This window comes from Amphiura filiformis, chromosome 1 (genome assembly GCF_039555335.1).
Source record: "Amphiura filiformis chromosome 1, Afil_fr2py, whole genome shotgun sequence".
NCBI classification, from domain to species: Eukaryota; Metazoa; Echinodermata; class Ophiuroidea; order Amphilepidida; family Amphiuridae; genus Amphiura; species Amphiura filiformis.
The window spans coordinates 81838251-81866106 of NC_092628.1; the positions used below are offsets into that span (position 1 = coordinate 81838251).

General features: G+C 35.1%; 1 protein-coding gene across 1 annotated transcript in view; it reads right to left on the minus strand.

The window, feature by feature from the left end:
- The window catches only part of LOC140167244 (uncharacterized), a 143849-nt gene that overhangs the window by 1373 nt on the left and 114620 nt on the right, over nt 1–27856 (minus strand). The window contains exons 2-5 of the mRNA XM_072190590.1: nt 8985–9038; nt 4828–4863; nt 2552–2610; nt 1998–2105 (exon numbers count right to left, since the gene is read on the minus strand). Coding sequence (XP_072046691.1) covers nt 1998–2105; nt 2552–2610; nt 4828–4863; nt 8985–9038 — 257 coding nt within the window. The remainder of the gene's footprint in view (nt 1–1997; nt 2106–2551; nt 2611–4827; nt 4864–8984; nt 9039–27856) is intronic.

A 27856-nucleotide genomic window follows, 5' to 3' on the forward strand; every position in this document is an offset into this window, starting at 1 on the left:
TGTTAGAACAACATGTGGTGACAGTACCTGGTTCAAAATCGAGCAAGGGGTGAGACAAGGATGCATTTTGTCTCCTCATCTGTTTAATGCATATGCAGAGTATATTATGCGAATGGCCCTTGAGAGTTGCAGCATTGGAATATCTGTCGGAGGCAGAACCATCAACAACTTACGGTATGCAGACGACACTACCCTACTAGCAGACAGTGCTTGTGAACTTGAGGACCTGATTGAAAGAGTGAGAATGGAGAGTGAAAACTTTGGGCTTTTTCTAAATGTAAGCAAAACCAAGGTGATGGTCATCAACCAACAAGAAGAGAACACCACTATTCATGCAGGAAACCAAGCAATTGAGGTTATCAAACAGTTCAACTTCCTTGGATCCATGATTTCAAACCAAGGCGGATGCTCTACTGAGATCAGACGTCGCATAGCAATGGCAAAAACATCAATGTGCACCATGCACAAGTTATGGAAGGACAGAAGCATCAGCAAGTCAACAAAGATTAGACTTGTCTCCTCTTTGATTTTCCCGATCGCAACATATGCGTGTGAAACGTGGGTGATCAATGCGGCAGATCAAAGAAGGATTGAAGCGTTTGAGATGTGGTGCTGGAGAAAACTTCTATGCATCCCATGGACCGCCAAAAGGACAAATGAGAGTGTTCGGCATGAAATAGGAGAAAAGTCTCACTCATCAACTCAGTGAGGAAACAGAAGTTACAGTATTTTGGACATGTTGCCAGGCGAGAAGGAGTCAATCTAGAGAAAGTGATAATGTTCGGAAAAGGTGAGGGGTAGAGAAGCAGAGGAAGACAGAGACTCAGGTGGACAGATGGAATTGTTTCGTTAACCAAAATGTCAATTTACAGCTGTTACACCAAAGCACAAGATCGACATGAGTGGAGAAACTTCATCAGAAAGGTCACGAATACTCAGATATGAGTAGATCGACGACGACGAGAGTTGGGTAGGGGACCTTTTTACTCATCGGTTGGGAGAATTCTTTTCGTTTCAATAGTGGGTGAAGTTATTCCCCCGTGCCGCTCCTTGATAATCTTGAAAACGTACATTGAAAACATTTTTATTCCCATGTTGAGTTTATGTTGCTCACTTTTTCATTTTTTGCGTTGATTTGTATTTTTACTGTAGTTTTTATATGTTTCTCATTGTAAAGCGCTGTGTTCTTTGTAGAGCGCTTATAAATGCTTGTATAGAATAGAATAGATAATCTAATGGTGCACCCTTAATACAGAGAACACCCCGTACTGCATTGCGGGATGATCGTGTGAATTGTCCTGTATAATAGGGGCACACATACACGTATGTATATAGTATAATTATTCTCCTTAAAAGTACAAACAGCGGTTTTTTTGTTACAACGTTGTAGTGTCACGTAGAGATGGATACGTGTCTACTTATAATACAAGTGTGGTGCAATTGAAGGCTTTCCACGCTAAGTACCTCCCTCAACTATTAAGTGTTAAGGGTATTTAACACTGGATTGTAGCTTTATCCGGCGCACACAAAATTGAACATAATAGCATCAGTGTGTAATAAATGTTTTTCTTTTTTAAATGTGCAAGTATACAGAGTATTGGATCAGGGTTAATATTGTTTTGCAATGTAGAGGTGGGATGACATTGTTAAACATAATACAAGTGTGGTAGCAATAACGACTTTCCGTGCGAAGTACCATCTCTCAAAAATATCTAAAATAAATACATTTATTTAAAAGAAACCCTCAGGGAATGCGTGTCCGAAGTTAACAAATTGTGGTTGATATTCTCATATAGAAATGAATTCCTGAAGCAACAACACAGCATCTGTTTGTTTGATTTAATTTTGATTAATCGACAAAGATTACCACGAATCATAATTTCGTCAATCCACCCTGAGTAAAAGCATTTGTTGTCAAGTTATTTTTTAATACCATAAATGGAAAATTATACGTAAATATGACCTAAGAAGCAACCAATTACTGGTTGTTTACTTACATAAAGAATATCTAATTTCCACTGTGGTGGTAAATTCTCGAGTATAGCGTCCAACACACATTGATTATCTGGAGATGTCTCTACAAATTGCTGTGGGATCCATGTTTCCTAAAGATATAAGGGATAAAATAAACCGTATCATAATCCGATACATTATCGTCTGTGATGATGTTGAGCAAAGTTGACATGTTAAAGATGAAATTCCAGATTGTGATTTGTTACGATTGGTGGCAATGGGCCATGGTAGAAGGGACGTAATCAGTTCCCCTAAAAATGAAATGTCTTGTAATCAAAGTTCCCTATTTTATTGATAGATTTCAGGTCACTTCTCTCTCCTCTTCACTGTTATTATAAGTAGTGATCGTCATTTACTTAAGTTTCAAGTACAAATGTCTTTTGGAGTACCACGCTTACTCTAATTTATTATGATGCTAATCTTACTGAGTTAGTGTATATTGGTCTCATTTGATATGTCAAATGAAATAAATCTTAAATGATATTGATGTAAATCAGTTGTGTCATTTTAAAGGTATTCTTGTTTACCATGTGATTACCTTTTGTGTACTGGGTAGAGCAAACTTTGTATTGTCATCTGATCTTTTGGTAATAGCACCTGTATTGATAAAACAATGGGAACAATATATTACGATTGGATCGTTATAAGTTTCATAGTTACAGTATTGGTATAGATGGTCTATTTATATGTAACCCATCACATCAACAGCTACAAGTTGTCTTCAGAAATGAAAATAGAGATTCAAAAACTAGGATAAACTGCTAATTTCAAGCTTTAAAATGACACCTTACTTGTTGAAATCAGATACAGAAAAAATGTTTTATGAGACAAAACAAGCTAAATTTTCTTTTTATTTTCTTAATTTATCTTCTTTCATTGTTATCTGTCCATGAAGCTAGCCGATAACTTCTCAGTTTTGATATGATGGGTCACACATTATCACCACTTCACCTTAAAATGCAGTTTAGTGATCTAGAGTATCCCAGGTCTGCAGATTATATTTTGACTATAATAACCGCGCACATTTGGCAATATGTGAATAGAATCCTAAATCTCGATACCTATTATCTGGCTAGTTTTTAAGCACCTTTGGCAATACCGTATAAATCCATCTACAATCACATGCCTCTAAATGAGTGTTTTGTTTTTGACGAAAGAGACGAAAGGCAGATACCACAAAAACATTATTTGGAGTTTGAGCAACTATATTACTGATACAGGAGGATGTACAAATATGTATTATTGTAAGACCAATCTATTGTATTATTTTTGCGGAGAGTGTCTGTCTTTCGTCTCTTTCGTCATAAGAAACACCCCGCTCATTTAGAGGTATACCGTATTATATTTGTAGATGAAATTCTATGGTATACTTGTCTATACAAACGGGACAAGAACCGTTATTATTAATTCCATGTTCAAGTACACGGATCATTCAATGATGCAACGCATGTACCAAATGTCATTATTTATGTTATTGCAAGATATTCTGTCTATTTGTATATGAATCTATTCTCAGAAAATAATGCATACGAGCATTTCACACTTATCATGCTAAATTTATTACTAGTGTATGTGCTGACTTGTTGAAAAGTTTTCAAGTATTAACTTTTAAATTAGCACCGATGTTGATCTGTGTTTGGTAAGCTCCTAATATAAATATTATTATAGATCTCAGTTTATTTATCTGGAAATCTCATCGGGAGTAAATCAGAATAGAAAAGTGAGATTCAAGAGTTTAATATCTCATTTAAAACGTTTTTAATAATATTTACATTATTTGTAAAAAATGGGTTAGTGTAAAGAAAACAATTAATAAATCGCTCATCACAAGTATGCTGCGATATTTGACGAGCATAATCGCATCTAACATGACTGATGAATTGACGAAGCTATGTAACTCACGTAGTCAGTGACAAACTATATTCCATGTCACCACTTTTCCCTTAATTTGTTCTCCGATACATAAATGAATTCTGACAATCAATATCACATCATGGTGAGTTCTTAATGTTTTCTTTGAGGGCATTCTACGAAACCGTCCCTTCCAATTGCCATTGACTACGGCTGACTGCAAAGATTTATATCAGATATTTTATCCGACTTCTATGCCATCCACGTAACAAATTTGTTTATCTATTCCATTCCTCTGTGCTAATATTTATCTAATCAACACATATGTACATAGTGTCAACATTCATTTGGGAATAGCATTAAGAATTATATCGTAATAAAGTTTTTACTAAGTTTGTCATTCCTACGTTGGAGGCACTGGTTATGAGTAAGTTGCTTTCAACCAATGACATTGATCGTAGTTTCGACTGTAAGAGATACAATTAATGTCATTGGTCCATCGCCGCGCCATAAGCGCCATTATCGATCGAAACATATCCAATGTTGTATAAATCAAGGAATCAATATGCTACTGATTTATGTCGTCATACCACATGACATAGTAGCCCAGTCAACTTCTGCCGCAGGTGGCCCTGAAGGTACCTGCTGACATCAGAAGTATTTCCGTAAAAGCTAATGTCACTGAGTGCATGCCAACGAAGGGTCCAATTTATTATGATATCTTCCTTTTTTATTCAGTTTACAATTCGTTTTCTCTTCTTTTCCCTTAGCTTTTCTCCTTTATTTTTCTTTTTCAATATTTTGTTACACCTGCGACAAACAATCAAACACATCTTAATCTTTGCTTGGAAGTTCATCAATATTGGTTATATAGAAAATTTAAATTCTGAATCAATTTTGCATTGTGATCAAGAGTAAATTTTTTCTATACATCTTTATTATATTAAAAGTAGACATACTTACATGTACGCAAACAATTTCTAACACACACCATATTTTCTGCAAAATGGAAAGGAGAAATTAAAATAGGATATTTTTAATAATAAATAAAATGCCGGAACAACATTAACAATATTTGCACTGAGTTTCTGTCGGTATCAAGAATTTCATTGCTAATGTTTACAAATTAGGATCAGGCTCTATTTTTTCTATTACGACGTATATGTGATGCGATCAAGCAAAATCAGTCGGAACTCGGAAATATTGATTTTGAGATATAGCCAAACAAAGCCAATATTTCCTTTTGTTTCCTATTGTTTTGGAAGCGCTTTAATTGCTCATATCTTTGGAACTGGTTGTTCAATTTCAATGGGGGTTCTGCAAAATCCAGCTTTGTAAATCCTTTTTACTATCCTATAAGAAACTGAAAATTTATTATTGCCGAGTTCCGACTGATTTTGCTTGATCGCATCACATATGTGTAACGAAATGAGCGTACACTCGCAAGTTGGCAGTTTCGAGACATCCTGGCTGACAAAGTTGACGTTCTTTGTTTGCCGCGCACCTGTACAACCCAGAAGTACGCCCTTCATGAATGGCCCATTGTGCCCCATTCACAAATGACATACAGACATACTACTGGTCTGAACAGGTGTGTGTGAAACAAAGAACACCAACGCAGTAACCAGGGCGTCTCGAAACTACCGACCTGCGACTTTATGCTCATTAAATGGTAACAGGTCACATTTCTTATTGTTTGTTTATTATACAACCAAGCAATATTTCATTTTTGCTATTTGAACACGAAAAGGTAATAATAACCGTGACGTTTTAAGTAGGTTGAAAATGCGGAGGCGAGTGGAATTCCGCTCAAGTAATTCATTAAAATAGTTCATTATAATTGGGCTTAATTCTGATGTGGTTCAAAGAATATTTTTACGGAGTAGGGCTGAAATGACCTACGTATGTCGAAAAACAGCTAATTTTTGGTAACTAAATGAAATTCTGGTAAAATTTTATTTCAATCAATACAACTTTGCAATTTGCTTTATATTTGAACTGATATGACGTAGTTTATTAGTTATTAGAAAATGATGCTACGCCAAATTATTTAAATAAGATTGGAGTTGTTGATTGGATTAATTATCAAATAAAAACCATGTTAAAAGTAATTAAATAAAACTTCAACACTACTTCTTTATTTCGTTTACCGGGAGCGCTTTCGAGGAACTTCCTCGTCGCCAGCCGATGTTGCTAGCTGTAATGTTTTCATCATCAGCTAGCACAGCTGACGACGAGGAAGTTTCGCGAAAGCGCTCCTGGTAAGCGAAATAAACAAGTAGTGTCGAAGTCATTTTATTACCACTACAGGCTGAGTCAAAAAGAAGTAAACTCGTGTTTGAGGGGCTGTAACTAGAGATCTGTAAGGAATCTGCCAAAAATGAAAATGTCATTGGAAAGAGCAAATTCTACACGTCTAAATAAAAAAAAGAATTGTTGCAATTGCTTACAGCAAACTCAAGTTATATTAATTTGAATACAACCACCCATTTTTGTTGTTGCACACGGTTTCACTTCCCAAGTACCTATTATATTGATTGGTAATGCGCGATATTCCAATGCAAATAAAGGTGTGGTTTCGATCAATAATTTCTACATGTCACTTAAAGGGTTCTTTTCAATATGTGTTTTACCTCATTGCACTACATTCTAATGAAACGGGCCAAATGACAACATGGCACCACAATTTACCGAACGGGAGCGCACATTTCTGTCGACGAAGTATCATGATACTAAGAGCCCCACTGAAGTTCAGCGTCTTTTTCGTCTCCAATTTCCCACAGCTAATCGGATTCCACGTAAGGGAGCAGTATATAAGAATGAGAACAAGGAACAGACAACCAGAATATTCAGGCAGACCACGAACTGCTATATAGATCACAAGTGAACACTGTTAGAGTTAGACATGCGTTTATACAGCAAGACCCAAAGATCAGCTCAATACGCAATCCTTTACCCAACATTCCCCAATCAAGCTTCTGCCGGATCGTTCGTAAAGACTCGAATTGGTATCCCTGCAAACTACAGTACCGTCATGGACTTCATCCTGGGTTTATATGCATAGCTTGCTAAAATATTTTTTTGAAAATGAAAGTTGTCATTTCAACAATAAATCCTGTTAGTACTTTGTTGATTCGTTAAAATTGAAATGGATTAAAATCAACCAGCCGTGTACTGCTACAAAAATGGGTGGCTGTATTCAAATGAGTATAACTTGAGTTTGCTGTAAGCAATTGCAACAATTCATTTTTTTTATTTAGACGTGTAGAATTTGCTCTTTTCAATGCTATTTTCATTTATAGCAGATTCCTTACAAATCTCCAGTTACAGCCCCTCAAACACGAGTTTACTTCTTTTTGACTCAACCTGTACCAAATACGTATGAATCTGCAATTCTATATAAACCATGTTGTTTGAAACACTTTTATGTCTTTCAAACCATCGGATGTAGTTGATCAAGAGTATAATCGCTAGGCTCCACACCATGCTCATCTATCAGGGCACAGTCATTTAACCCATTGAATGTTTGAGTACAAAAACTCATACTCAACTTCAGGTCAAAGTTTGCATTATGATTGTTTGATTGAGGTTATTGAACTATGCCATTGAGTTGAGGTCATTTTATAAATGTGGGTAGATAAGTGCCAGATAATGTAAAACGAAGATGATTTTATTCAACTTAATCTGTCCATTTTTCATTTAAAGTGACACATGGTGTCAAAAACCTCGAGGTTAGGATTCAGTGTTTATAGGACGAACGTACCCAGAGACATAAATGATCAGAAACAGGTTTCCCAGCGGATCATTTGACTTACTTGACTACCGTGCACGGGCATTACATATTGAATCAGAGCTGTTTATGTTTAACATCGGAGTAGATAAGTTCGCAAAATAACATACGTATTAATATCAGAAATATTAAAGGAGAGTGTCGTTCATTTTAAATGTGACCTGATCACAAATAAGATATCTACGGCGTTTAATTAATTGTTTTGCACATCTGTTTACCATAATAATTGAAAGAATTAACACATAAATTGATTCCCAACGAATAAAAACGTCTGAGCAATGGAAGATTTGCATCTTTACGTATAGTTGCAAACAAATTTACTGAAATATACCGTATACAGTATAAAGTGTATAATATACCCTTTCACAAAGGTTTGACCATTATAATTATGGGAATCACCAGTAAATTGTATTATTTATAAAAAATCAAATGTAAATATGCGTACATCAACTGTTACAATCCTTTCTAACAAAATGGCAATTCGCTGTCGAAGTGACGTAATAATCGGATTAACTACCATAGCAATAGATGAATACAATTTTTGATTATATCGCCCTGCACTACAATGTTCACGCGGTACCTATGCATTGAACCATATCATTCTGATGCTGATCACTCGCACCTGTATGATAAGTATCTTTGAAAAGAGCGGTATTATATTCAATCTATGATGGCAGACATACCGTACACAGGTGATGAGTGCAACCTGCTTGTAGTGCAGGGCGATATAGCCAAAATTGTATTCATCAATTGCTATGGTAGTTAATCCGATTTATTACGTCACTTCTACAGCGAATATGATCACAGCAATGTGTGTGTGTGGGGGGCGTAGCCAGCTTTCTTAGTCGCATAATGCACAATTCAAGTTTTTCCCCATCCTCTACTATGGCCCTATCCCGGGAAATGTGGGGCACTGGTGGGTATTGTAAGCCGGGATTACACGTGGATGAACCGGGTTTTTTTCCGTGCATAGTTTCGTCAGGAGAGTTTCGTATCATGTGTAAACTCGCCCTGCAACCCGGCGATATTCCCCTTGGGATAGTGGGGGCATGTAATACCTACAGGGGTCCCCAGGGGTCGGGGAATGTATTTTAAAAATGTAATTAGTCCGAAAGTCTCAAGCCCCTTCATTTCCCCACATTCCCCGGGATAGAGATGACCATGGTGACAGAAGAATTTTCTAAAAATATTTAAAATGGTGTTGTACTAACATATATATATATATGTTTATTATTATTGAAACGATGTACACGGCCAAATTACTGGAACATTCCGTAGTTTAAAACCGACATGAAATATAAGTTAGATTAAATTAGAAAATATGCATTACCTCCACATGCTCCTCCGCAGCCGATTTTCCTACTCGGGCAAATTCGTTTTGAGACTGAAATAAATGTCAAAAAATAAAACGGTCATATTAGCAAGACATTACCCTGCAAGGAAACGATTGCACACACCAGGAAACTTCACTGTAGACACACATACATCAGAAATAACAAGAAAACCTTGTCCACTGCTGTCCTTGCTTTGATTTTGAAGCAAATGTTTTGATTGAAACCAAATTTAGTAGCATAAACGGAGAGCTAGCAGCACCGGCATTACATCCCACAGGACTATTACAAAACCAACTTTTTGGCGACCAAATTCATTAGGTCGCCTTATTTCCCCATGACGATAACTCTACAGGGTTGCTGAAAATTTAATGTCTGAATTGTACACCAGATCACCCAAAAATTGCCCAAATTTTTGCAACCATGAAAACTTTAATTACTTTCTTATAATCAAGAAGCAGGGTTCGGTTTTTGCCGGCAAAGTGGCAATAACTGGCAAAAATCTGTTTTTGCCAGTTTGGCAAAAATGGTAAAAACTGGCAAAAACTCATAATAGTTACTCAAATATTAACAAGTAACACAGAAAGCTAAAGCTCATTTGCAGTAAACATACACCCGGCACCTTTAATGAACCATTCAACATAATTATTTTTTGTTTCATCAAGTCATTAAAATGAAAAAGTTTTGAATTTGATATATCACATTTCAGTTAAATGCACTAGTGAGCATTTAAAACGCATGCCTTTAATTTCTTAATAATTATGTTACTTACAATTACAAAATCTGGCCTTGTTACACTCAGGAAATTTATTTTTTAATTTAGTAATTCGTTTTGAGAAATCTGAACTTTAAATCACTGTTTTAGTTTGGCAAAAGCCATTTTTGTCAAGCGGTTAAAACCGCGTTTTTTTTCCACCTGCGGCGAAAATCTGGAAATCCTGTCAAGAAGCAATTACAAATTGTGTTCACTACATTATTTTAAACATGCTCTTTCCCCATATCATTGGTGTCTAAGGAAATTGGCCTAATTCGTCTACTAAAACAGGGTTTTGGCAAGCCTGTTTTAGACAAGAAAATGGTCAACAAAGAACTTGTACTCTACAACTGGAGGTCAGATTTTGAGCTATGATTGCTGAATGAGGTTTATTGAAATATGCTACTGGCCCTTCGACTGTCGTCATTTTGGTACTTATAATCAATACTCAAGATACAACAGTGGCGGGGCCAGGTTGTTCGGTTCCCCCGAATGGAGTCTGATTAGGAGTGTAAGGTGCGGGCGAAATCAGTCATTTCGGGGGAAATGACCGATTTCCCCCGAATGACCAACAAAATGGGGGGGGGGGGTCGTATCCCCCCCCCTCCCCCCTTTGCGCACGCCACTGAGATACAATATAAAATAATGTCTAAAATTTCCCACCTAGAGTGACCCTTAATGAAATAGTGTTAATATATAGGCAAAAAAGTAAGAGTCTTCTCATGGGTTTAGTTGTAAGCGTCTCGATAATTTCAATCAAGGCAATAATTCAATACACAGCATGACATGAACTAGACATCGATGTGTTTGGCTAACAACAGTTAAACATAAATATTGATAAGCAATCGAGTAATGAACTTGCGGAAATTAATGGCCTATCAAATGCTTTTTAAATATACAATATATGATTAATCATATTTCATTATAGTTAGAATGACATTTTACTTCATCATATTGCCATGGCAACTTGACATTTTTTACATTAACGCTTTCCATTTTATATTAAAGGTAGTGTATACGGGTAATTTTATTTTGCACCGGCGGCATATTCTTTGAAACCATTATTAACACAATAATTTTATCTTAGCAGAATGCAATTAATCATCAATCGATCTAATTAGATCTTATAATTATTTTTATCCATTTCTGATTCTGTATTTTACACCGCGTCGACTGACTTAACTCCAGTTAGACCGTGCAATAGTTTTCATATACGATTTGTATAGTATGAATTTCAAGGCCACCACACACTATGGATCTTGGTGGAAGGTTGTTAAACCATTAAACTCTCGTTATGCTGATAGCTACATTTCCAGTACGGATTAATGGATGTATCATGTCACATATTTAATGACATTTTATTGATATATCAATACTTTTAAAGCTTTGAAGGTAAATGTATGGGTCATAAAGAAACGAAGGATACTTCCAAATCTCCATGCACATACACATACCATGTAAACTATTGCTTCTAAAGACCACAAAACCGATGTTTGCCTGGTGCTTACATGATGATGTAGCAATTGACTTAATTCAAAATCACATTGTCAAAAATAATAAGGAAGTATAAGATATAACACAATGTTACTGAATGCTATGCGTGCTAGTCCTAGTCTGCAACATAAAAAGTTTGGAGATATTTTCCTAAAGAGCTATCTTAAGAAACACTGAACAAACACCAGGCTTATTTGTACTCATTTTAATGCATTTTTCATGCTAATTCCAAAAATGGACATGAAAGTGTGCAATTTTGATATTTTTGAATTTATAAAAAGATTAAACTTGTCGTCTGCAGTCGACACCCGCGTGAGAGAGTGAAAGTACAGATATCATATTTCACTTAATGAAGTAATCTACACTTTCTCCCACCCTTTGTGTATAGACTGTTAATATTTAACACTTCCAACTGCAGCCAGAGGTCCCGGGTCCACCTATCTCTAAATTCCATCAACTGATTGCGCTTCCAAACTCTGAGTGGTACTTACACCATACTTCTATCACGTCTTTACTGAACCCATGAACACAAATCAGTCCACTTCCATTAACTGAAGCAAATCGGTCAAGAAACTGAGTAAGCTATAGCAATGGACTAACACCTTACGATACGCAGACACACCAGCTATCTTACCCTATCTAAACACCACCCTAAGATACATCAATATACGCACCCCACTCACTAACATAAACACTCCCGTAACACCCCCAACCACAGTCAGGTATTGTAACTATGCACGCAGTGTAGTCTCACCGGTGTCTGAAGAAACACACAAAATATGATCTACTCGGTTTCATAAAAATCTTTTACTAAATGAAGAAAAAGCTTTGTCACTTAATTAAATGACTGTCTACATGTTCACGTTTATGCCACCTACTGATGAATTGTGATTGAAGAAGAACGGTGAATCATTCCTTTATATCACATAAATTTAACACATTGAAACATCTTTATATCACAAAAATTTAACACATTGAAACATATGTAGTGTTTGTAAAGAGGTGATCTGCTCATTTTTTGATACTGCTGTTCTCGTTCTTTCTGTTAATTTTTAATACGAAAAAAAACCCACACCCTTAGAATGTTATAGAGTTAATATCAGCTCAGATATATGTTAGTGTATGTCCAATATGATTGCTACGCTTTCCAGGTTCCAGAGGATAACTGATATTGCCTTTAAAGTAAACTCGTGTTGTGTGATGGATACTTAATGCATGGGGCAAATGTTAGTATAACTTCTGTATCTTATCTCTACACTATGCCACGGCCAAATTGCCAGTTCATTTATGCCAATTAATAACTCTTGATAATTATATAAATGACTGTCAAAATATAAACTAGATTATGTATTATATTATACACAATAATACATAGTTATTTTCTGAAATTGCTCTACTTAAATAAAGGAGCAATGCACATTGTACAATTTAAAATGAGAATGTATTAGGCAGTGTTCATCTTCACCAAATTCCTGAAATTAAATTGGTGAAAATGAACATTGCCTAATTCATCCTCATTTGGAATTATTGGAATAAAGAAGTTTATAAGGATGAGTGACAATCACATTTTATACCACTTTACCAAGGATTTGAACAACGCGTCAGCATCAATTTCAAGGTGATATACAAAATGAAATTGATTTGAATATGATTTGATATCTCAAGAAACATGAAACCTTAACCAGTTACCCGTGTCAATAAATTCAAATATGTTTATGTCCTTTGTTCGTAGAAAAACGCGATGAAATTGTTACATATTTTACATTCGTATCGAGCATCTTAATTATGATATGTTGTCACCCACGCGAATAGCGACGAGTTTGTTAACTCTCTTGCGATACGACTATTCGTCGAGTTCAATGATTGCCACATCAATTGAATTCTTTTGATATGAATGACTTGATATATTAATAGCCCCACTAGGGATACCTGGAAGGAGTTTGACTGGAAGTGTCGGGGTGAGAGTGGACTAATTGATTGTAGGGTCTATTTTAGTGCAGTCTTGAATCATAGAATGTGGATGATGGAGGCTGGGTTACAGTTGAATGAAGAAGTATGTTCTAATTTGTATAGTTGTGCGGTTAAAAACCAAATTTGCAAACGCATATCTGTATTTCGTATGTCTGGGTGTTGCTGATATTGCAGGGAGTGCACACTTCTGTCCTTCGTTGATTTAGGCTACATGTCTAATGTCTAGATGATCATCTATCATTTAGTACATACTGGTTAGTCGGTGACACTTTCTTCTTTTCTTAAGTGGGGGGGGCATTCAAACTCTTTGAGAATGCCACTAATGCTTGTATCCTTCCCATATGGCCTTTGTGTTTGAAACCAGAACCAGGGCGTTACAAACAAAACTAGGCCTATAGAATACGTGTTGATTTCACGATTTACTGGGTAGTTTATCTAAATGCAATATTTAACATCTTCAAAGACTGTGCGAAAGACGTTGACATAAATTTTTTGGCCTTTTCTGTCACGCAATGTATATCAAAACTGGGTCATGTTGAAGTAACCACAGAAATCAGCCACATCATTTCATTTACGTTTAAAAAACATTGGTCATTAAGTTGTTGGAATTTTGTAACCACCAAATTTAAAGTTACTTAGATACATGTGGTACCATTCTTTAAATTTTAAAGCGTTTAGACAGTGCAGTGATAGAAATTCACCCAAATATATGTTAAAGAATTCCTTAATGATTAGTCAAATCTATCTGGCAAAGATTGTTATCGAGCGTTTTAAAACTCAAGTCAAGGAGTTTCCCAAGGCGTATTACAATGGCTGATAATGTACAGGATTTGTTTGCAACAAAAGTGCAAACACGGTAGAGAACTTTCTACTGCATTTATAGTCATGACTAAACAACAGGAGTGCAAATTAATTTAAGTGATATCAAATAGGTTTTGAAAGTGTTTAATATTTATTCGTTCAACAAAGACTGCAAACCATTTTGAATTAATCGAATTCTAGTAATCTACAGTTAGTCGAATACCAAGTTTGCCCCATCTAGTTGGTGTAACGATTAACAGTAGCCCACTTTTCATATTGCCGCTAGCCATGAATAAACCGATCATTTAAAGTCTTTTCACTTTTAGTTACAAATTTGTCATTACCCATAATGCCTTACACCAGTCCTTTAAGTGTGGATCAAAATAAGATAAAACTTACAAGTGGCTTAGTCACGAAGTGTGTCAATCCAATCTTTTTAGTTTCAACGCTTTGTACTTCTTATCAATTTCAAGTTGTGTGTTTCAACAGATTCAAAAGTGTGCAAATAACTGCATAAAGCATAGGCATATTTCGTCGTACTTAGGTAAGGTTAAATCATTCTGGAGCAATGTTTAGATTCTGGAGCAATGTTTAGATGTTTAATGTGATGACACTCTTTCAAACATCCACCTTATGCAGACCAATGCGTATGGCCTTTCATGTCAATGAGTATGCTCTTGTGTTTTTTCCGCTTTGATGAATCAATAGATCACTACTATATTTGGTGAGCAAAGCACTGGAAATCCTGTATAGTTTAAGGCGCGCTAATGGGGTTCCGAAAATACAACATTATAGACATGATAGATGTAACTTCAATGCATGTACTTTCGAGGTTAAAGAAGTTGCGCCGAATCACTCTTTCGATAGATTTTGTTTAAAAAAATCAATACAGCTAAATCTGCAAAAATCATTGTTGATGGAATCAATTCCCATTTTGTCTAATTATAAAATCTCAAAGGTTATTATTATTTCCATGTACAATATTATTGTGACGTAAGACGAGTAGGACCTGTTTTTTTCTTAGTTACCAACTATACTCTGACTTTGATTGCTCAAGAAAGAATAACCACAAAAAACCACGAACCGCCCCTCCGAGCGGCGCGGTCACTGAACTTTCGCGATTTGTCTTTCTTGCGTCATGTGAGACAGTGATCATAGTCTGAGCTGAGTATAGTCTGGTAACTGGTAAAAAAGGCCCTACTCGTCGGACTACGATGCTTCATTTTAGCGCTTTAAAGGCATTAGCGTCCTTTAAATTGGGAACTCCGCACTAAGTATGCTAAGTAAGACAGTAACGCTATATACTATACTATATGAAGTATGTGACAGATACACCCATAACGTTGTAAATACAACTCACCTTATTTGGTTTAATGTCACCATACTACATATTAGGAGACATTTCATAAAAGTAATAGAGTTCGTGCTGTTACACGTTGCAATCTGACAAACCACGACAGTTAAAGTCATTTCAAAAGAATGCTCATGTTACAGTAAATGCAAGTTAAGCAACCCTACAGACAACAATACGATACAGGCCTAATACGAAAATAATTGGTGAGTTATTCGCTCTTAATGTCATGATCGCTCACATTATTGAATGAGTCAATAAAGTATCGACAACTAGACAAATCGAATCTAGAAGACAGGAGTCTTTGTACCTAACCTCGAATTACAAATATTACATTATCACCAGGGTACAGGGTGATTTAAAATGAACTGTACCCAACTTCAAAAATTAAAATAAAATACTTACTGACATTTAAATACTTTGGTTTTTATCAGCTGTAACAGGATAGTATGTTTCCTATTATTGGTGAAAAACCATGTCTTTACCTCAAATGGTTTTGAAGTAAAGTACATTTTTAGAAAACACACCAAAAACGATGTTACACACGGATGAGTATTTTATTCAAATTATCTGTTCTACATCATTTTGCTCACTCAACTGCCCTCAGACACTTTCAGTTCAACATAAATTGCGCATGTTTATTTAAAAATGAAAATAAGATGAATTGATAAATAAATAAATACAATTAAAATCAAATTCTTACCGACATTTAAATAATTTTATATTGCAAGCTGTAATAGGGTAGTAGACTATATTTCCTATTATTGGTGAAAAAATCAGGTCTAAATTACGATATTGCGCCAGCGCCATTTCTATTTGAATTCAAATTTCCCTCTACAATTTTAAGTCTACGGGTCCTTTGTTCTACATGTATTATTTAACATGTAATCTTTGCAAACCTGACATTGTAATTGAATATCAATATTATTGATTCAATAATGCGAAATAACATTTGTCTTGGTTTTGCTGTACATGTACGTAGTCATGGTAGTTGCATTTTGTTACTGCAGTAGAGAACACGGATAAACTTGGTTCCGTGTGTTGGTCTAAAAATGGGATGATAACTTGAAAATGTGATATCTTCTGACTAAAACCACTTATTATCAAAATTCAAAATTTCTACTACAGAACAGTTATCACTGCTTTCTATGATAGTTTCCTGATATGTACAATCTCCGCAAATGTATATAACAAATTGGGTGAAGTTGGGTACAGTTCATTTTAAATCACCCTGTATACTTTTATCATGACTGAATGGACTGAAAGGACAACCTTGACTCATAAATGGACATTAGTAGATCATCTCGAACAACACTGGATTTATTCCGGGATTTATACTCGTATATTGCAATATTACACACATTGTACATTACAAAGAGACAGAATGATATGTGATACAACTCTTTGATTCTTAAAAACCTGAATAGCGTTATACAAAGAAAAAGGAGATTACTTTCTGAATAACATCCTGCATATTATTCCGAGCAAAGTCAGAATGTACTTACGATAATTTTGATTTTGTTTGAAGTATTAATTTCAATTAATTCATTTAAAAAATCCTTTTATATTTTCTATTAACAAGTAGCTATCACAACAAAGGAAGTAACGATTCTGCTTATTCGTTTTTGTTTCAACAGAATCTGAAAACGCTATCCAGTTCTTGAAAGATTAAAAAGCAGCTCATAGTATCATAATCCTGGCAATATAGTGTTTCACGAAGAATTACTATTTCTTACCAAACATAACACATTTTATATTAAACGTCGGGACATCTGACTCAAACTGACTTATGAATTATTTCTTTCAACTGCGAAAGTTCAAAGAGAATCAAATCAAAAATATTTACCGCACTAATCAGTATTAAGATTTCATTAAGCTGGCTTGAAACAGTCAATACAGTCAACTTGTATGTGCATGCAAATAGGTCTGGATCTGGATATGGTCTGGATATGGTTGAGTCGGCAGCTTCAACTGGCTAAAGTCGTACTATCGCCAACTTATGTTAATATATTTTGGAGAGCCTCTATAGTCTCGCTTCCAAGAAACTGCAGAACATAACTGCAGTCCAGCAGGAGAGCTAAGTTAGAGTTATATTGTTTTGCTGATTATTGCTCATGAATTAACAAATCATTTAAAGTCTTTTCACTTTTAGTTACAAATTTATTATTACCCATGATGCCTTACATCAGTCTTTTAAGTGTGGATCAAAATAAGATAAAACTTACAAGTGGCTTAGTCACGAAGTGTGTCAATCCAATCTGTTTAGTTTCAACGCTTTGTACTTCTTATCATACAGGGTGTCCCAAAAAAGAGGCCCCTCATTGCGCCCTCTGTTTCTCCTACTTCAGAAAGGTTGATCAAGTATATGTTGATATGTAAAGAAGCCCTTACCCGTTAGCTTAAATAAACCGAAACAATTATTTCAATCGGCTCATAACTTTTGAAGATATGCCCTTTTAAAGAAATGTATCTGTTTTTCACTCTGTCCACGGAGGAGGTTTGGCTACTTCAAAGATTGAAAAGTGCATATACCATGCATGAATATAAAACATTCCTGGATGATAACTTTATAAAATAATAACTTTATTTTAGGGAATGGGCTTTACCGGTGGGCTTATGGGTTATGGATTTTAGTGTCATTAATTTGGGCGAAATTGATGTGGGATGGGACTTCTTTTGCTATACTTGCTATTACTTTTTCTTGGTCATTTTATGCCTTTTTGATTTATTATGTCTCTTACGTTCTTACTTTATTGTTTCTTGCTTTCTTTTTATTGACAACATAAGTCATTTCTCTTTTTGGAATAAAATGTAGCCCTGAAAAGGGCTGTGGTTCTTTGGTTCTTTTGAAGTGAGTTTACTGTGCTGCTCTGCCCTCTGCCTGGCTGCCTGCTTGACGAATACAGGTTTCAGCCCTAGTCCTCATTGCATCAATTGCGTTGCGTACCAACCTCGTGCGCCGGATACTTGCGAATATAGCAGTATACGTTTGCAAAGATCTTGGAATTTGCCACAAATGAAGAAATCAAGTGGTGTGAGGTCTGGTGATCTTGCAGGCCACTCCACAGCATGACCCATCCCAACCACTCCGTGGACAGAGTGAAAAACGGGTACTTGTCTTTAAAAGGGCATATCTTCAAAAGTTGTGAGCCGATTGAAATAATTGTTTTGGTTTATTAAAGCTAATTAGCGTCCTTTAAATTGGGAACTCCGCGCTAAGTATGCTAAGTAAGAATTACTATTTCTTACCAAACATAACAAATTCTATATTGAACGTCGGGACATCTGACTCAAACTGACTTATGAATTATTTCTTTCAACTGCGAAAGTTCAAAGAGAATTAAATAAAAAAACCCAACAATTTACCGCACTAATCAGTATTAAGATTTCATTCAGCTGGCTTGAAACAGTAAATACTCTGTGCAACAAAAATATTGAACTTGTATGTGTATACGAATAGGTCTGGATCTGGATATGTTCTGGATATGGTTGAGTCGGCAGCTTTAACTGGCTAAAGTCGTACTATCGCCAACTTATTTTGGAGAGCCGCTATAGTCTCGCTTCCAAGAAACTGCAGAACATAACTGCAGTCCAGCAGGAGAGCTAAGTTAGAATTATATTGTTTTGCTGATTATTGCTCTTTGGGTTGCACCCGGGGGTTGTACAACAATACAATATCATAAATATAAGATTCGGGTGGGAGTAAAACACACAAGATAACGGAGTGTTTGGCAATATATTGACATGCAATCGAGTAATGGGATTACGAAAATGAATGACCCATCAAATATATTTAAAAGATACAATATATGATCAATCATCTTTCATTGCATTTAGTTAATATGACATTTTACTTCATCATTTCCATGGCAACATAACGTTTCAATAACTCTTTCAATTTTATATTAAATGTAATATATAAGGACAATTTTATTTTACACCGACGACATATTCCTTGAAACTATTAGCACATTAATTGTTATCTTAACAGGATGCAATCAATCGATTTAATTAGATCTTGTTATTTTCATCTATTTTTGATTCTGAATTTTACCTCGTGTCGACTGACTCGACTCCAATTAGACTTTGTAATAGTTTTCATATAATATTATTAGTATTATACGAGATTCAAGGCCACCATTCACTATGGATATTAGTGAAAGGTTGTTAAACCATTAAACTCTCGTTATGCTGATAGCTACATTTCCCGTACAGATTAATGGATGTATCATGTCACATATTTAACGACATTATATTGATATATCAATACTTTTAAAGCTTTGAAGGCAAATGTATGGGTCATAAAGAAACGAAGGATACTTCCAAATCTCCGTACACATACCATGTACGTTATTGAAACTATTGCTCCTTAAGACCACAAGAAGGACGCTTCCCCGGTGCTTTATGACGATGAAGCAATGGACTCGATTCAAAATCACTAAACCTATATGACTGATTTCATTTGAAAAGAGGTCTCAGTAGTCACTTCGATTTAATAAACAAAAACAAAAACATATAATCAAACTACATTGTCAAAAGTAATAAGGGAAGTATAAGATATAACACATTATTATTTATATCAGGCTTTTAAGCGATACAATAAAACTGTATATTGTACAATATTTGCAAAATACCCGGATGCAATACAATATTTTTTTAATATTGTACGCGTATCTCGTACGCGTCGCGCGTTACCATGGTGACAGCACCAACTCGCGTCATGATTCAACAGCACAACAATACAGACACCGTAACGGCTCACAGGAGATTTCGTACTGTATAAACAAGTAAAATCACAAACTTAATTGGCGGCAATTCTGGATGATGATAACCTTAGGAAATATAATCTACATCTACAAATAAACCTATATATAATTATTCCGAAATTGTCTTTGGAGAGCAAGAAGGTCAAAGGGTAAGCTTACATAATTTTACATTACAATACACATTGGTTAAACCCGGTGGCTAGGTAAGCTTAAATTTTCATTTTACCGCATAGCAAAAGCCTGATATAAATAATAATAATAATATTGAATGGCTTATTTTCGTGTGATACAAGAATATACTGCACTCGATAGAAATATATTTTTCTATCTCGTCCAATTATATTCTTGTATCACACTCAAAGCCATTAAATATTATATAAATGTTACTTAAAGTACAGATATCATATAGGGTTCACAACTTATAAGTTCCCCCTAAATACTTTTTTAAATAAATCGAACAATATTTTGACGAAATGCAAACTTGTAAAATAATATGTGTAGCCTATGAGTCCATAGGAGTCAACTCTCAAACAATACAGTAGGCCAGGCCTATTCATGTGTTTGTTTAAGAAAACCTAACTTTTAAAACGGCCTCTTTTCTTACATAATTAACCATTGTGACTGAACGTAATGATGTATGACGGTATAAATTGGTCTGCAGGGGTAACACAAATAGGGCTAAACATATCTGTTTGCATTGTTACATTTCGTAAAATATTTTTCGACTTATTTAAAAACGTATTAGGGGGGAACTTATAAGTTGTGGACCCTATATTTCACTTAATGCAGTAATCTACACTTTCTCCCACGCTTTCTGCATAGACTGTCAATATAAACACTTCCAACTGCAGCCAGAGGTCCCGGGTCCATCATCTCTAAATTCCATCAACTGATTGATTTGAGTGGTACTTCCACCGTACTTTCATCACGTCTTTACTGAACCCATGAAGACAAATTAGTTCACTTCTATTAACTGAAGCAAATCCGTTAAGAAATTCAGTGAACTATACCAATCTACTAACACCTTACGATACGCAGACTTGGGACACACCAGCTATCCCACCCTATCTAAACACCCACCCTAAGATACACCCATATTGCACACCCACTCACTACACTCATTAACATAAATACCCCCATCACACCCCCAACCAGAGTCAGACATTGTAACTTTGCAAGCAGCGTAGTCTTACCGATGTCTGACGACACACATAAAATAATACTCGGCCTTATAAAGAACCTCGTTTACTAAATGAAGAAAGCTTTATCACTTAATTAAATGACTGCGTACATGTCCACGTTTATGCCACCTACTTATGAATTGTAATTGAAGCATAACGGTGAATCATTAGACCACAAATTCTGTCCTTTACGACCTTCGTATAGTTCCTTTATATCACAAAAATTTAACACATTTAAGTCATGTTTGTAAGGAGCTGAATGAAGTTTAATAACTTGTGTTACTGTTCACAAGAACGCAATGTATTCAATTAAGAATTTTATCTCATCGTGATTGAGTAATGAAAAAGAAATGCTACTTTAGGGTTTCAATCACCAGTAGGAACAATGATGATGATAATGATGAAACAATTTTAGTTTCAATTTATACTGTTGTACAACAAGTACATTATTGTCTTGTTCTTGCTTCCTATTGGCGTCATCGTGATCTCAATAATAATTATGATTTGCTAAATCAGAAACCTTGCAATAATCTTTAAAAATGCGGATATGACCTGAAGCGACCTAATGAAAGTACAATGTGAAGTTTAAGTTAATGTTGGAAGAGTCTGTCCGTACGGACGCTTAGATCAAATGCAATGTGGAGCTTCTCGTTTATTTGGTGTTCTGCTGTTAGCTGCTGTTCTCCTCCTTTCTGTTAATATTTATTACGAAAAAAACCACCCTTTATAGAATGGTATAGAGTTAATATCTAAATCTTAAGATATTCTTACAGATTAATGTCCAATATGGTTTCTATACGCTTTCCATGTTCCAGGGGATAACTGATATTGTCTTAAAGTAATCTCGTGATGGGCGAATATTAGTATAACTTCTCTATCTTATCTCTACACTATGCTAGAGCCCAATTTCCAGCTCTTAATTATGCCAATTAATCACTCTTGATAATTATATAAATGACTGTCAAAATATAAACTAGATTATGTATTATATTATAATACATAGTTATTTTCAGAAATTGCCTGTTCTAAAGTAGCAACGCACATTGTGCAATTTAAAATGAGGATATATTAGGCAGTGTTAATTTTCACCAAATTCCAGATATTAAATTGGTGAAAACGAACACTGCCCAAGTCATCCTCATTTTGAATTATTGGAATAAAGGAGTTTATAAGGATGACAATCACATTATATATCACTTCAACAAGGATTTGAACAAGTCGGCAGCATCAATTTCAAGGTGATATACAATATAGAATTGATTTGAATATGATTTAATATCGCAAGAAACATGAACCCTTAACCAGTTACACGTATCAATAAATTCAAACATGTTTATGTCCTTTGTTCGTAGAAAAACGCGATGAAATTGTTACTTATTTTACATTCTTATCGAGCACCTTATAATATGTTGTCACTCACGCGAATAGCGACGAGTTTGTTAACTCTCTTGCGATACGACTATTCGTCGAGTTCAATGATTGCCACATCTATTGAATTCTTTTGATATGAATGACTTGATATATTAATAGCCCCACTAGGGATACCTGGAAGGAGTTTGACTGGAAGTGTCGGGGTGAGAGTGGACTAATTGATTGTAGGATCTATTTTAAGTGCAGTCTTGAATGTGGATGATGGAGGCTGTGTTACAGTTGAATGAAGAAGTATGTTCTAATATGTATAGTTGTGCGGTTAAAAACCAAATTTGCAAACGCATATCTTTATTTTGTATGTCTGGCTGTTGCTGATATTTCAGGGAGTGCACTCTTCTGTCCTTCGTTGATTTAGGGTACATGTCTAATATCTAGATGATTATCTATCATTTAGTACATACTGGTTAGTCGGTGACACTTTCTTCTTCTTAAGTGTGGGGGGGGGGGCATTCAAACTCTTTGAGAATGACACTAATGCTTGTATCCTTCCCATATGGCCTTTGTGTTTGAAACCAGAACCAGGGCGTTACAAACAAAACTAGGTCTATAGAATACGTGCTGATTTCACGATTTACTGGGTAGTTGGTCAACATGTGTACAAATTATGTAAAATTTGATAGTAATTAAGTTGTTGGAATTTTGTAACCACCAAATTTAAAGTTACTTAGATACATGTGGTACCATTCTTTAAATTTTAAAGCGTTTAGACAGTGCAGTGATAGAAATTCACCCAAACATATGTTAAAGAATTCCTTAATGATTAGTCGAATATATCTGGCAAAGATTGTTATCGAGCGTTTTAAAACTCAAGTCAAGGAGTTTCCCAAGGCGTATTACAATGGCTGATAATGTACAGGATTTGTTTGCAACAAAAGTGCAAACACGGTAGAGAACTTTCTACTGCATCATATATATTCATGACTAAACAACAGAAGTGCAAATTAATTTAAGTGATATCAAATAGGCTTTGAAAGTATTTAATATTTATAAAGTTCAACAAAGACTGCAAACCATTTTGAATTAACCGAATTCTAGTAATCTTCAGTAAATCGAATACCAACATTACACTCATGAATTTAAACAGTAATTTGTATGCGACAGTAAAAGTTTGCCCCATCTAGTTGGTGTAACGATTAACAGTAGCCAACTTTTCATATTGCCCCGAGTCATGAATTAACAGATCATTAAAGTCTTTTCACTTTTAGTTAGAAATTTGTTATTACCCATAATGCCTTACACCAGACCTTTAAGTGTGGATCAAAATAAGATAAAACTTACAAGTGGCCTAGTCACGAAGTGTGTCAATCCAATCGTTTTAGTTTCAACGCTTTTTACTTCTTATCATATTCAAGTTGTCTGTTTCAACAAAGCATAGGCATATTTCCTCGTACGAGTACTTAGATAAGGTAACATCATGCCGGAGTAACGATGTTCAGATGTTTAATGTGATGACACTCTTTCAAACATCCACCTTATACAGACTCTTGCGCATGACCTTTCATATGTGTATAATTTTAAATTTTAGTTACTTTTGTACATAAAATATTATTATAAAGTATGCTCTTGTGTTTTTCCGCTTTGATGAATCAATAGATCACTACTATATTTGCTGAGCAAAGCACTGGAAATCCTGTATAGTTTAAGGCGCGCTAATGGGGTCGGAAAATACAACATTATAGATGTAACTTCAATACATGTACTTCCGAGGTTAAAGAAGTTGCTTTCGATAGATTTTGTTTAAAAAATCAATACAGATAAACATAATGAAAACTTTACCAAGAAAATGGACAAATACTAAGTGTGAGCCAGAGGTCTGTGGGGAGACTGTTTTCTTGACTCTGTGACCTATCCTGGTCCGCATGTATGGTAAAACATACTAGTGCGTGGGATACACTGCACAGTCAGATCTGATGACGTCACAGATTTGAGCTCAACACAGAGGCTAAGTTCGACTGGAACGCAGTTTTTCAAGCTAAAAAAACCATACTTCTACTTATTCAATAGGAATGAGGTTTATATTATAAGCTGGAGAATTTCAATGGCATATCAATGCAGTTTACCCCAAATTTGTACGACCTTTGGTTTTCATATACCAAATTGAGATAACTGTCCGACCCAGATATTTTGAGGCCAAAGGGGAAATTCTCCATTGAGAAGTTGTCAGACATGAACTGTTCTAGTTAAAAAAAACCATATATTTTGTGAAGCTATGTAAATCACTTGAAGTTCATTGACTAGGTGAAAAAAAGTTCTTTTCAATGGCGTTTGCCCCATGTTGATACTATGAGTAGATCCAAAGTTATGAGCTATGGAAGTAAAAACAGAGAGGGTTTGACACATGCTTTAGTGGCCGTGTAGTAGTGTGCAGAGCAGATGTCGCGAAGTTTTCATTATGCTGCAAAAATCATTGTTGATGGAACTAATTTCCATTTTGTCTGATTATAAAATCTGAAAGGATATTATTATTTCCATGTACAATATTATTGTGACGTAAGACTTATTCATACAAGTGATAGGTACCGTATTACCTTGTTATAACAATGGTTACACAAATGCTTAATGTAGCTTGAGCATCCAAAGGATAAGGTGTATTATATATATTCAAGGTAGCAGCAATTAGCCATATTATTTGTCAATTTACAATCTAAATATTTATGCTGTACATTACATTTTTGTGTTAGGCTTAAAATAGCCTTCAGTCGTCGGCGACGCGACTAGTAATGGAGATGGCAGAATCGTTTTTAATACTTAGGAACAAAATATTACTGTCGCTATCGATATGAGTGTAGCAGTTTGAGATCTTAGGAAACTCATACTACTTGTATCACAATGATGACCAAGATATATATCTGTGATTTCGACTGCTCAGTGCCAGAAGTAGGTAAGTGCAATAGCTGCCCTGTGAACATTTGGCAATTTACACACAGTATATTGTACTCATCTACACCTGGCAGCTATTGCACTTACCCACTTTTGGCACTCAGCAGTCGAGTTGAAATCTTCCTGATGTAAAGAGCACTCAACACGTTTGAAATATCAAACAATGTATATAAGACTCTTCAATCGCGGCTTCCTGCACTTGAACTGGAAAACAACAACATTGAAGTCAAAGAAGTCATGTTTATTTAATAGCATTGTTGAACCCAGGAAGACCGGTAGAATTTCAAAGGAACTGTATCTAAAAATAAGTCGAACTACAATTCGTTCCACATTCAGCTGGATTAAAATCTTTTCTTTTGTATTGCATGTTTATTATGAACAACTCAAAAATTCCCCACTTGTTTGAATGGTCATAATTTGAACACATTATGCACATATAATTAAAAGCAGTAAGATTAACAGGAACTTCATATTCAACTATAGTCTGATATCGCACTTGTGTTCAATAAATCAGAATGATAGCGAAATTAATGATTAAACAGAATTTAGTGCAATTTTTACAGTTACAAATTCAAACAGATTATGCGGTGTAAACTTGCAAAGCCAAACACGTTCCACTCATCTAGAGTGGGTGGCGGTCAGTGTGTGTCATCGATCGGTAAAATGCAACATGGAATGTGGTCTTTTCAATTTGTAGAGCATTATTCATGGTTGACACCCATGGTGCTTCAACGCTTTCCCGGAGCGCTTTAAAGGCTTTGGTTCGAGGAATCTGTTCCGAATAAAGATAGAATGAATGAATGAATGAATTCCGAATTTGGTTAGCGTCCTTAAAATTGGGAACATCGTACCTAAGCATGCTAAGTAAGGCGGTAACGCTATATACTATATGAAGTATGTGACAGATACGTTGGTAATACATCACACCTTATTTAGTTTAATGTCACCATACTACATATTAGGAGACATGTCATAAACGTAATAGAGTTCGTGCTGTTACACGTTGCAATCTGACAAACCACGATAGATAAAGTCATTTCAAAAGAATACTCATGTTACAGTAAATGCAAGTTAAGCAACCCTACAGACAACAATACGATACAGACCTAATACGAAAATAATTGGTGAGTTATTCGCTCTTAATGTCATGATCGCTCACATTATTAAATAGTAAATAAAGTATCGAGAACTAGACAAATCGAATCTAGAAGACAAGAGTCTTGGTACCTAACCTCGTATTACAAATACTACATTATCACCAGGGTATACTCTTCTCATGACTGAATGGACTGAAAGGACAACCTTGACTCATAAATGGACATTAGTAGATCATTTCGAAAAAGGGACTGGATTTATATACTCGTATAATGCAATGTTACATCCATTGTACATTACAAAGACACAAAATGATATGTGATACAATTTTAAGTTTCTTAAAAAACCCAATAACGTTACAAAGAAAAAGGAGGTTGCTGTCTGAATAAAATCCTGCATATATCCTTTTATATTATCTAACAGCTTCAATAGAATCTTAAAATGCCATCATAAAAAGCTATCTAGTTCTTGAAAGATTAAAAAGCAGCTCATAGTATCATAATCCCGGCAAATTGTATTTCACGAAGTATTACTATTTCTTACCAAACCCGCCAAATGTTATATTAAATGTCGAGGCATTTGAACCAAACTGACTTATGAATTATTTCTTTCAACTTTGAAAGTTCAAAGAGAATCAAAATATTTACCGCACTTATCAGTATTAAGATTTCATTAAGCTAGATTGAAACAGTCAATACTCTGTGCCAAAAAGATTGAATTTGTGAGTGCATACGAATAGGTTAATATATTTTGTAGACTTTTGGAGAGCCTGTATAGTCTCACTTCCAAGAAACTGAAGAACATAACTGCAGTCCGGTAGCAGAGCTAAGTTCGAGTTATATTGTTTTGCTGATTATTGCTCTTTGGGTTGTACAACAGTACAATATCATGATATAAAATTCTGGTGGGAGTAAAAACACACAAGACATCGGAGTGTTTGGCAATATATTGACATGCAATTGAGTAATGGGATTACGAAAATGAATGACCCATCAGATATATTTAAAAGATATATTTAAAATGATTAATCATCTTTCATTGTACTCATTGTTAATATGACATTTTACTTCATCATTTTCATGGCAACATAACATTCTTTTAAAATAACGCTTTCAATTCTATATTAAATGTAATATATAAGGGCAAA